At 33.7% G+C, this 13048-nt stretch overlaps 1 protein-coding gene across 1 annotated transcript; it reads right to left on the bottom strand.

Annotated features, from left to right (window-relative positions):
- Window positions 1–234: 234 nt before the first annotated feature.
- On the bottom strand, window positions 235–11920 carry LOC134722685 (uncharacterized). Its single transcript, XM_063586305.1, has 6 exons — window positions 11768–11920; window positions 5117–5398; window positions 2545–5032; window positions 1953–2036; window positions 1476–1584; window positions 235–389 (listed from the first exon to the last, which is right to left on the bottom strand). Exons 1-6 carry the CDS (start codon window positions 11918–11920, stop codon window positions 350–352), a joined length of 3156 nt encoding a protein of 1051 aa, XP_063442375.1. The 3' UTR covers window positions 235–349.
- Window positions 11921–13048: the final 1128 nt, after the last annotated feature.

The raw sequence follows: 13048 nt of genomic DNA, 5'->3' as shown, positions 1-13048 counted from the left end.
CCTAGTAGTTTAGGTGAAGAAGGTAATAGAAATACAAAACCATCCTTAGATTCCATTTAGCAGTAAGGGCAAAGTCTAGACAGCGATAAAACTTGTTAAAAAATGTTTTCATTAAATACAAATAGTTTGTTTTATTTCTTTATGAATTTCCTTAAAGCATCCAATATAACAATGTATTCATGACAAATTATTTTTTATTCAAGGAATTCATATAACTGTCTAATGTTGGTGCTTTTTTCCGAGATCACTGGTTTTGGCAATGATTTAATAATGCTTGAAAAATTCTCCAAGCTGCGGTCAGTCTTTTTTGGCCATTGATACAGTCCAACAGAACATTCTTTCATGTATGTCAACCACAATTCCTCACTGTCTTCATATACTTCCAAAATCTATAAAAAAAAATGTATTCAAAAATTTAAAAACATGTACCATATTGGTTATATCATATGAAAGAACACAATGATAATCAACTTATAAACTGAACTTTGCAGTTAATAAGTCGAGTATATATAAATATTGATGAACATAAACCTCTGCTTTTGTAATTTGATTCATAATGTTAACGTCTAAATAAACAGTAAATGATTTTAAAATATAATATGCAAAAATCTGTAATAAGAGAAAATGTATATTGTAACTCAGAAATATTTATTTAAACATCAAAAGAAATAACGTAAAATGCAACAGAACGATTGAATAAAAACATACCTCTGCTGTAAATTGTAACTAAAGTATACAAATTAATCAAAAAAAAAGAGTATTTAAACACGAAGCTCTCAAGAGACTGTATCGCTCATCTGAAATATTGCTCATAGGCCACCCAAAAGACCAATGTGCTCTAGTATGTTACCTACTGTTGGCATTTTTGAATTGGATACAGTCCTGCTTGACCAAATCTTAAAAGGAGATTATCTTAGGACGGTCTTTATCAACATGAACAAGTTTGGTTCTAATTGGTCCAGTAGTTTTGAGGAGTAACATCATTAAATGCATTTACCTCAAGGTCCAACTTTAAACTAGTTTCCATAATGATAGTCGATCCGACATAAACCTACCAGACAAAACTATTGATTCAAATTGACCCAGTAGTTTCAAAGGATGAGATCTTTAAATGAGAAAATTAAAACGACGGATGGATACATAGTGATTGCAAAAGGCCATCATGGTTATATCAATGACTAGAGGCGAGATAATGAGAACAGAAACAAACAAAAAATTAATCAACAGAACAATTATACCTCTGCAACAAAACATTTCTTCTTTTTTCCCAAGGGAAGGGAAACAGTAACATAATCTCCAACTTTGAACCTTAAATTATCAGTCAATTATTGTAATATATCAAGAAAAATTAAAGTTATGGCATTAAGGTAATTGTAAAAATGATAAAAAACAATCTTCTCAATTGATTCTACTTTTACAGTTTGGATTATTTCATACAGTTGAAAATATGCATCAAGTAGGAAAGACATAGTCACCTTGGTTCAGGTTTCTTCTGTGGACTCTCTGGAAGGAGCTCCAGAATATGTTGGACTGTGGCGGTTGATACTGGGCTATAACTGTCACTTGTATTTATTAACTCGCCATCTGTAAAAAAAATATGACATACAAATTTTATTCTAGTTAAAAGTTTAGTACCCTTTGAAAATACCCTTTTTATGTAAGTGTTCCAGTCTGTACAGTCAGATCACTGACATAGAAAGGATACTGAAGAAATTGATTTTGACTATTGAATCTACCATGACTAAATTAGGTTTTTTTTTTAAACTAAACTAAACTTCTTTTTTCTCTCTTTACATAAGGTTATTATTAGGACATTCCGTATTTTGCTTTCTGCCTCAGTGATGATACAATTTGTAATCATGCTCATCTTGTGGATCAAATATTATAATAATTAATAATAATAATAAATTCTTTATGTTCTTTTGAAGCAATACATATGAAAAAAACTTCACCTTGTAGAAACATATCAGTGTCCCAAAGTCCTGTAGAAGGGAACAACAGATTCTCTAGGTAGAATGGATCTGTATCGGCTTTATCTGAAAAGAATAAATTTGAATTAAGATTGTTTTGTACTAGTCCAACGAGTCCAGTGATAAATGTAATCATGCCAAATAACTCTAGTGAAGTTTTATATATTAAACTAATTATCAATGACCTGGCCATATCTATAGGCAATTAGAAAGTTGATATGGGTCTCTAAAATACAGACATGGTACTAATTCAAAATGAAAGGACAAGGGATAAATAGGCATATTCCTGACTTGGTACAGGACATTTTTCAAAACAAATAATGGTGTGTTAAACTTGTTTTAAGGCATGCCAAACCTCCCGCTTGTGTGGCACAGCCAATAAATCTAAGTAAAATAGAGTAATAGCAGGACAACCATGCCTTCATTGTTCTTCATCTAAAAGTCACAGTCAAATATTTTTTTTAAATACGAAACAACTTACATACTGAGTACTTAATACACCCTCCCTCGTTTTGCTATCAAAGGGGGAGAGATAAAATATCGACAACATTTTGATTCATAAATTGCTACTGACCTATATCTGGATATGGTTGACCTTCATCATGTACTGGTTGTTCCTCTTGTTCCTCTGGTACTGGTTGTTCTTCCTGACCTTCATCATGTACTGGTTGTTCCTCTGGTACTGGTTGTTCCTCCTGACCTTCATCATGGACTGGTTGTTCCTCTTGTTCCTCTGGTACTGGTTGTTCCTCCTGACCTTCATCATGGACTGGTTGTTCCTCTTGTTCCTCTGGTACTGGTTGTTCCTCCTGACCTTCATCATGGACTGGTTGTTCCTCTTGTTCCTCTGGTACTGGTTGTTCCTCCTGACCTTCATCATGTACTGGTTGTTCCTCTTGTTCCTCTGGTACTGGTTGTTTCTCCTGACCTTCATCATGTACTGGTTGTCCCTCTTGTTCCTCTGGTACTGGTTGTTCCTCCTGACCTTCATCTGGTACTGGCTGAGGTCTATTTCTAGGTATAGTCTGCTTACGTCTGTTTTCTGCAAGCGGTGCTAACCTAGCTACTGACCAATTGCCGGTTATCTCTGCATTTGTACAAGGCTCCTGGACAATACCCATGCAGCTCTCACAGAAGCAACTTCTTTCTCTTGTACTGATAACATGGGGTTGCACAGACCGTATGGAATGGAATTTTCTGGTGTCTTTCAAGGGCCTTACTTCTGTTCTTTCTGGAAAATTTCTTTTTACATTTTTTTTTTCAACAAAAACAAACCTCCTTCGTGTATGTGAGTGTTCCTCTGGCTTTCTAGGCAGAATCAGTTTACTGTTACAGTAATTGAAAAACTCTCTAGGGGACAGGATGCATTCACTACCTGCTGCTACTGCTGCTTTTGCAGTTTTTTTTAAAACACCAATTTCACGGTCACATGGGCCCTTACCATGTCGTGAGCCAAAGAAGTGTTTCTCTGTAGCTATACCAAAGTCCTCATTTGAAAAGGAACAATGTGTAAAGCTTATTTTGTTCTTGTACTGTGTTGGGGCGCCGTCTGAGAACTGTATGACCGTTTGCAAAGTGCCATTGCATTCTTCTTGGAGCTTTTCGATGGAAAGGCCAACAAAATGTTGGACACCATGATGATCATGTGTCAAGTCATCCGAGATATAGATGATGGAATCAGTAATCACTGGAACTGGGTCTTGTTCACATTCATTGCAAATATAGTTTGCAACAATTGGGTGGATGGTGCAATGAATATTGCTCCAATGAAATCCCTGCGGAGCATCTTGAGCCTTACAGGTGAAATTTTCGGCATAATCCATACAGAAAACAGCAGTTTTTACTGGGATTTCTCTGACTAACTGTTTATACATATCGTACTGCCATTTGGCATTAAACAAATGAACTGAAAATGTTTTCATTTTTGAAATGAATTCTTCTATCATCCCCTCCAGCACACTCTCTTTCTTTACTTTAGTCATCATTCGTGATGCGTTACCCAATGCCCGACTCTCCCACTGACACCAGGTGACCGGTGTGGTACAATATGGTTCAACAAGGACTGTTTGAAAATGCTGAAGAATGTTGCCTGTGCCACATTTTGTGCATTCCCGATCAAGACAAGGTTTTCTGTACGTGTTTCCATCAACCTTTGGGCATAAGGTTAAGCGTGATGCAGCATATCTATCAATAATAGTACATGCAGGATTTTCATGTGATGTGCAAAATGAGTTTAAGGACTTTATCATTAGGTCAATGTTCAAACAGTATTCACATAGACACTCTCTAAACCTGTGATTTGTGCATGGAAGAATTTTCCTAGGCTTATGCCTAACAAATGTACCGTAACTTACTGGGTCCTGTACATCTGTTGCATACCTGTCATAGCTAGCTCTCAAAGAGGTTTCCATGATTTTTCTACCTTCATATTCTCTGTCTCTTTTCACTGGACCTCGCATATCTGGTATATGTTTGCTATTATCTTCGTAAAAATTCTTTATCTCCTCCTGTTTTGCGTCTGTAAGAGCATCCTTACGTTTTTTTCTTTCTTCCTCCCAGCCTGTTCTATTGCAACTTTCTAATCTTTTACCAAGTTTCCGCGAGATTCCGGCTGATTTCATGAATGCTTTTCCTTTGATCTTTAATGCAAGAGCAATTACTCGTCTGGAGCGAATGTCTTTTTTGCTTCTTTTTCTTTTAAGTTTTTCTAGAGCATCTTTAACAGAACCAAAAGCATCCATTGCTAGTTTTCTTCTTGCATTCGTGCAAGGACTTGATGCACCTAATTTGTCATGAATACATTTTTTTGTTCCTGGCGACTGTTCATTAATAGATGCCTCAATAGCTGCTGCCCTTAAACTGGGGTTATTTGGCATAGCGTTTACACATACAGATAATTTTTTCTTCTCACGGGACTTTGCTGTTCTGAATGCATTTGTTGATATTTCCTCTGCTGGTTTTGCTGGTTTTGTTTCTACAATCGAAGTTGCAGTGCTTCTAAGGTTTTTTGTTGGTTTTTTTTTTCCCTTCGTTTGGAATTTATTGCAGTTTTCTTTTGAGTACTCATGCAAAGTCTGTGTTTTTGTCTATCTTCTCTCCATTTTCGTCGTTGCATTTCCTGGGGATGTCTTGTTTTTGGTTTTTACAGGATTGGTTTTTCCAAGATCTTTAAGTCTCTCTCTGTATTTTTGCTGTCGAGCCCTCTGCAAATCTCTGTTCCTTTGCTTTGCCTCCTCTGTCTGACCTTTTTCTCTGTATTCCTTGATACGGATCGTTTCATTATGTCTGTGCAGTTTATAAATTTCTGTGTTTCTCTTTATTCGATCTCTATATTCTTGTGCGTACTCTCTAGGTTTTTTTCTTGAAATTTTATCTTCAATGTCTTCTTTGATTGGTAGTAATCTTTTTCTTTTCCCAACTGATTCCATCTGAAATGAAATTAATTATTTTATAAAGGTTTGAAACTAAAAAGCGTTAAAAGGAAAATTCCATTTATATATATTTTTTTTGGATTGCAGTAAGGATCAACGCTCTGTGAAAGGTATTTTTATGAACATTTGTAGGTGTGCCATTTCAGTGATTAAAATCTATGCCTACTCAAAAATGTATCTTTCATCACTCCATTAACTTTGTGATGATACTGATTAAGCATATAAGATGATAAAACAATCATAAACATTATGTTTTTTATGTAATCAAAACATCAATATTGTTCATAACATAAGACAGCAATGTCATTTGTTTGTTATGAACAAATATTTTGGTTTGTTGTAATTCTCATTTCTGTACTATTCTTTATCCAACTATAATACTAAGTGAAATAATGGTCAATATATAAAAGTATTTTTTGTTGCAAATAAGTTCCATGCTTACAAACAGTTCAGCAATGCTTCTAATTATTTGTTCATAACCACTGGTGCCCGTAATGACGTCCACAGTTATGACCAAATTTGTATCTTAGAGAATTTAAATGGCAAAGAGTCCAACAATATCAAACTACAAGCTGTGCTTAACTAAATGCTAGAGTGAGTTAAAAAATGATTTTTATCCAGATTAATGATCATTCAACTAAATATTTAACTCAATAAGAAACGTTCATAACAGATTATTAAAAGGCACGTCCATCGTTATGAACACAAATATTTTTGCGTAATATATGAATTAAAACTTAACAGATTTCATACAACTTCAAATTTACTGATATATTAAAATAATGCAAGACGTTTTCCTGAATTTCACTACTGATTTATTAAACCATTGCTCAGATTTACAAATAAAGAACAACATCATATTTGTTCATAACAAAATACACAGATAGTTTGTGTCCCTGTTATGAACATTACTGTTATTGAAAATTTACCCTAAATGACAAAAATAAATTAAATGTATATTATCATGAAATTAAATCATTTATGAAATGCTTTAGATTGCATTATTGTTACCCAGGTAAATGTTCATTGAACATGACATGTCAATTCAAAAAGAATTGTTCATAACAGTATATAAAAAGTGCACGTCCTTGTTATGAACAAAAAGATTTCCCCTGATTTTAGATAAATTAAAACATTAACAGATTTCAGGCAGTATAAAAGGACTGCTGGTGTTTAAACAATAAGAAGTTTTCTTGATTTTTTTTGATTTTTATTAATTTATTGCTCGGAAATGCACATGAAGAACTAAATCAACATTGTTCATAACAATGGACACAAATGGACACAGAAATTGAGAGTCCCTGTTATGAACGCTATTGATTTTGAAAGATAGCCATCAATTGCAAAGAACCAAATATTGTGTTTCCTGATAGAATAAAATCATGAAATGAATGTAAAAGGTTTTGTTATATGTAGCTAGGTTAAACACCAGTTAGCACAATATTTAGATCAAAATAAAAACGTTCATAACAATATATTAAAACTGTACTTATTGTGGTGTCATGGTTATGAACACAAAGATTTTCAGAAATTCAAATGAATTATACTAAAAGTTGAACATTTCTGGCAATTTTAACAACTCCTGTTTTAAAGATAACATAAGTGTTCTTGGAAATATTACAAATTTGTAATTTTATAGCTCAGAATTATATAAAAATAATTAACCATAATTGTTCATAACAACAGACACATACATATTGTGTCTTCGTTATGAACAATGTTGTTATTGAAAATTTAATATTCATCCCAAAAGTATTTAATGTGTGACATGATAAAATAAAATCAAACATAAAATGTTATAGATTTTATTTAGAAGGTGCATCAGTAATCCATTTCATTTAATTAAAAAACAGATAAATACATTTGTTCATAACACCAATACTGTATCTTAGTGTCAGAATTATGAACGTCATAAATCACTCTGTTTAAAGTTTATCGTGCACCTCAGACTTAGTATTTCGACCAAATCTATGTAGCCCTAAAAATGGCTTATATTTTCGATTGCAAAGTCTTTGAATAATTTGTATTTCAAGTTAAAATTTAAATAAACGTCTTGTTCATAACTATGGACACCATGCCCCTTACGCCAAGTCGGTATATAAAACTGAATTTCTGCAATTTGCAAAGATTATAACCCATACAAATACATCAATTCCATTAAAGAGATACTATGCTTTGCTATAAACTTCATATGACATTCATACTGTTTACGAAAATCTTTAAAATTAATTAAAACTAGCTACTCTATCTTTTCTAACGTTCATAACTTACCTCTTCTATGGACGGACACCGACGTTGTGTATGTGGTCACATCTATGAGTGTAGTCACATCAATATGATAGCTACGTCATAAGTTTGTGTGTACTGGAATATTCCATTTTACATTTAGGTGGAGCACATTGTAGTTCTAAATACGAAGCAATTGCATATTTTTACGTTCATAACAACCGGACACCACGAAGACCTGGCTGTCAAAATGGTAAATAAAATCTGTTCGTCAAAAACTACCGTGCTCATATTCAACTACCAGCTCAATAATGTTTAAAAATGAGAATTTGTTAGTTGTAGCTTTAATAAGAATGTAAATATTTAGAAATTATTGACCTTTTCTTCCAACTTTTTTTTGGACACCGCTGTTATGAACATAATTCGTTTTTTTGACGGCATATTCTGACTTAACAAAACGCTCAAATATGTTTCTGGTACTTTAAATAGCTATTCTAAAGTCAGTTTTATTCGTTAAAAAAAAAACCCGTTCAATATTCGCAAACATATTTAGTACAGAACCATTTTAATACCCACGATGGCGGAATGTAACATTTCCGGTCTGAATTTTAACCACTTTTTGCGAAAAAATGTTGAAATTAAAAAAACACCGATGTTTTAAGTCCCCGATCTCTGGTACAATGAGATTCCTTGGTTATTAAGCTTTAATTCTATATACAGTTATTCAGGTAAAAACATAGCGAACAAATAGAAATTTATAGTTTTTTAGTCACAGGTAGTGCTGTACCCATGATCAGATTCGTGCACTAGTACAATTTTCAATTTGTTAGCGGGCCTGAAGTAAAACAGCGATTCAAGAAATTCAATTTTATTTATAACTAATATAGGACAATTAATGCTGTTGATTAAGAAATACTCCATTCCATGATCTTTTGTTTTCCCAAAAACTAACTAATATTATTAATAATTTATAAGTTCCAGGTCGACGGGTTCAAACAGAAAGATTTGAAAGCAGAGAAAAATGTGTGTCTTCCAATTCTAAAATAAGGCTTAATTATAGTTATATACTTCAATTCAGTCACGGATGTGTTCTAGTGTATTATAAAATCAAAAAAAATACTTTTATCAACATCAACAATGACTCGCCTGAATGCAATCGTATGGAACAATTGTTATATGATTCAAATTTAGGACTTCGGACCAATAGACAAACTGATTTATTATTTTCATTATTTACTAGAACACAACCGCGAAATCGCGGGTATATACAGCTTGTGAACTGTTGTAGAATGATTTTTAGCTCACCTGGCCCAAAGGGCCAAGTGAACTTTTCTCATCACTTGGCGTCCGTCGTCTGTCGTCGTCCGGCGTCGTTAACTTTTACACAAATCTTCTCCTCTGAATTTACTGGGCCAAATTAAACCAAACTTGGCCACAATCATCATTGATGTAACTTGTTTAAAAATTGTGTTTTGTGACCCGGCCAACCAACCATAATGGCCGCCATGGCTAAAAATAGAACATAAGGGTAAAATGCAGTTTTTGGCTTATAACTCAAAAACCATAGCATTTAGAGCAAATCTGACATGGGGTAAAATTGTTTATCAGGTTAAGATCTATCTGCCCTGAAATTTTCGGATGAATCAGACAACCCATTGTTGGGTTGCTGCCCCTGAATTGGTAATTTTAGGGAAATTATGCTGTTTTTGGATATTATCTTGAATATTATTATGGATAGAGATCAACTGTAAACTGCAAAAATGTTCAGCAAAGTCAGATTTACAAATAAGTCACAGGACCAAAATGGTCAGTTGACCCCTTTACGTTATTACCCTTTATAGTCAATTTTTAACCATTTTTTGTAAATCTTAGTTAACTTTTACAAAAATCTTCTCCTCTGAAACTAATGAGCCAAATTTTACCAAACATAGCCAGAATCATTATTAGGCTATCTAGTTTAGAAATTGTGTTTTGTGACTGAGCAAACCAACCAAGATGGCCGCTACGGCTAAAAATAGAACATAGGGATAAAATGCAGTTTTTGGCTTATAACTCAAAAACCAAAGCATTTAGAGCAAATCTGACAAGGAGTGAAATTGTTTATCTAGTCCAGATCTAACTGACCTACAATTTTAAGATGAATCGGACAACTCGTTGTTAGGTTGCTGCCCCTAAATTGTAATTTTAAGGAAATTTTGCTGTTTTGGGTTATTATCTTGAATATTATTATAGATAGATTTAAACTGTAAACAGCAATAATGTACAGCAATTTAAGACTCAAAAATAAGTCAAAATGACCAAAATGGTCAATTGACCCCCTAAGAAGTTATTGTCCTTTATAATTAAGTGCCAGTCTTTGTAAGAATCAGGCAAAACATGATTAGAAAAAACCCACCGAGCTAATCGTGCTATTTAATACTAACCATCATCCTAAGTTAAAAAGTATTAGTCTTTCGTGTGTGTGTGTCTGGTAATAGAAAATAACTTCGTTAGAAAATTGGTTAGAATGATAGCAAATTACAGAGTTATCTCCCCTTATTCGTTAATTTCTAGTGCATTTCAACCAAATTGTATCTTCTATTACCAGAACAGAAAATGAAAATGAATGTTATTTTTGTGCATAACTACATATTATGAACTGAAATCAATGTCAAATTGGGTGGTTTTTTTTTGGTCATGTTTACACCACTGCCTGATTCTTAGGCAGACTGGCACTTAATTTTTAACAATTTTCATAAAATTTGTAAAATTTTACTAACTTTTTCCACTGAAACTTCACGGACAAGTTCATTATAGATAGAGATAATTGTAAGCAGCAAGAATGTTCAGTAAAGTAAGATGTACAAACACATCACGATCACCTAAACATAATTTTGTCATGAACTGTCAGCTACCTTTGTTTAATTCACATATCCCAAGGTGAGCGACACAGGCTCTTTAGAGCCTCTAGTTTGTAAAAGATATTATGTATGGAGAATTTCATAAAAGGTATCAAAAGCTCTCTTCTCTTTCGCCTCTCCCTTTTTCCAAAGTCCGACATTTGATTCCTTTCTGTTAAATTCAATTATTTTCGTGTGTCTGTCCTCAGACCACAATTTTTCTTTTCCTTTGCTACAATGCTTCTTTTGGTAAAAGTCAAATTAAAAATCTGCACCATTTCAAACATAAAATAAATGTAACTGCTTATATATAGACCATTATTAGTCTAATAAAATATGCTTCTAAGACAATCCTATCTGCTTTTTCTTTTGAGAGCCTTATAAACATTTCAATGGTAGGATATGAATCATGTATAAATAACTAAGACCGACAGAGGCTAATTTGAGGGTTGGTCGGAGGGGTCCTGATCCCGAAATCGAAAAATATATTCCCGGATCCCGTAAGGATCAATCCCCTAATCCCGAGCTTTAAACATCCGATCCCGATCCGCTTCGAAAAAGGTCCTCACTGCCTCTAATGTATACCTTTCTTTCATTATTGCCAAATCACTATTTTCCCTTTCAACAAAAAACATTTTATGCCCCATTTATGAGCATTATGTTTTCTAGTCTGTACATCCGTGCGTTCGGTCGTCCCGCTTCAGGTTAAAGTTTTCGGTCGAGGTAGTTTTAGATGAAATTGAGCATGTTTTTACTTATTTATATATATATGCAAGTGGTATACCCCTTAAATAGTAAACATTCAAAGAAAACAAAAAAAATGTAGATAAACGCGAAAAATAATTGTCCTCTCTATGGAGGTATAATAGTTGTGATTTTGCGATCTAAACACCATGACATGTAGAACGCTCTGAATGGCTTATTTATTTTTCATTTTTGTTATCTATCATACGATTGGTTGTATTTGTGCATGTTTTAAACCGGAAGTCTAATCTATGACTTAAAGTTAGTCCGATGAGGGAATTATATGCGGACTCCTTTTTTGTCGTTTTTCTCCCAAAATAACTCAATCTGAATACTCATAAGAATGGATGACAAATGCGACTATGCCTGTTACCTATAGGACACACAGGCATGATGATTGATTTACTGTGGAAGGAAGAGAAATGACACACAAAATGAGGTCTTCTCGTTTAATAGTATAGATAGTATAGATATATATTTTCTATAAAAATGCAAAATTATAGTATATTTCATCTACCAGATGGTAATGCTCATTTGCTGGACCTGATTCTTCCGACGCCGATAATGGACTAACTGCTGGTTTGTGGAACTCCTCAAACATTTTTCTCATCTTTTCCTGTCTTTTTTTTCTCACGTCTCTCCTCTCTTTCTTCTTATGTTTCTTTTTCATATTCATCACAAATCTTTTTTCGCTCTGCATCTATAACAGATTGAAAGAAGTCTGCACGTTCCTCCTCACTAGCAGTTTCTTCTGTATCTAGTGCCTCTGTTTCGACCTGATTTTGTATAATCTCCTCTGTGATAATCTTTGATTTGGCTTGAACATCCTGATTCTCTGAATTGTCAATATATATACAATGTATATACAACGCAATCATAGGTTTGAACGTAGTTTTCAATTTAGACTCGTGTATATGTACTGTGGATTCATTATTATTCGTGGGATAACAATTTTGGTGGCTTTCGTGGGTACTGGCGAACCATGAAATTTAATGTTCAACGAATAACAAATTTTCAAAAGGCTTGTATGTAGACGAACGGACGAATGCCCATAAATGGGGTATAAAAAGGGATATGGAAGGTAGCTTCAGAATGTGAATTGGAGAATTTACTTGGTTAGATGGTGAAGAACTTACTATAACATGTGGGATGAATAAACTCATCATAGACACCAGGACTACATTTTGTATTTACACCAGACGCGCGTTTCGTCTACAAAAGACTCATCAGTGACGCTCGAATCCAAAAAAAGTTAAAAATGCCAAAAAAGTACGAAGTTGAAGAGCATTGAGGACCAAAATTCCTCAAAGTTTTGCCAAATACAGCTAAGGTAATCTATGCCTGAGGTAGAAAAGCCTTTTTATCAGAAATGAAACTTGCGACCATTTATATCATCGGAGTACACATATAAAGAAAGTGATATATTTTTTTTTCACAGGAAAGACATCTTACTTTCTCAGGGTTAAGATACAAAACCGTCATACTTCTTTCTTTAAAGAAGCATCAACTATGGAGCAGATATAGTGAATCATACATTGACTCATAGTGCTGCCTATGCAGAGTTGGAGCTAGAGTTGTTAGAGCATGTTCTCATGTTGCTGCTGTGTAGTAGTATCTTGTTAAAAAACTGTACCATGAAAAGTCAGTGTCATATGGAGTTAGAAAATGTGCTGCCTGACAGTAAGAGTGATGCTAATGTTGTTGAAGAGTAAAACATTATGTACTTTTAATTTCAAATTTTATATAGTGATGTGTGTTTTATTATTAACTATATGTTGTATGTGAGGATACCCTTTCC

This window comes from Mytilus trossulus, chromosome 6, assembly GCF_036588685.1.
Source record: "Mytilus trossulus isolate FHL-02 chromosome 6, PNRI_Mtr1.1.1.hap1, whole genome shotgun sequence".
NCBI lineage: Eukaryota > Metazoa > Mollusca > Bivalvia > Mytilida > Mytilidae > Mytilus > Mytilus trossulus.
Note: the sequence above shows the minus strand (reverse complement) of the source record. Positions and strands in the feature narration are given on the sequence as shown.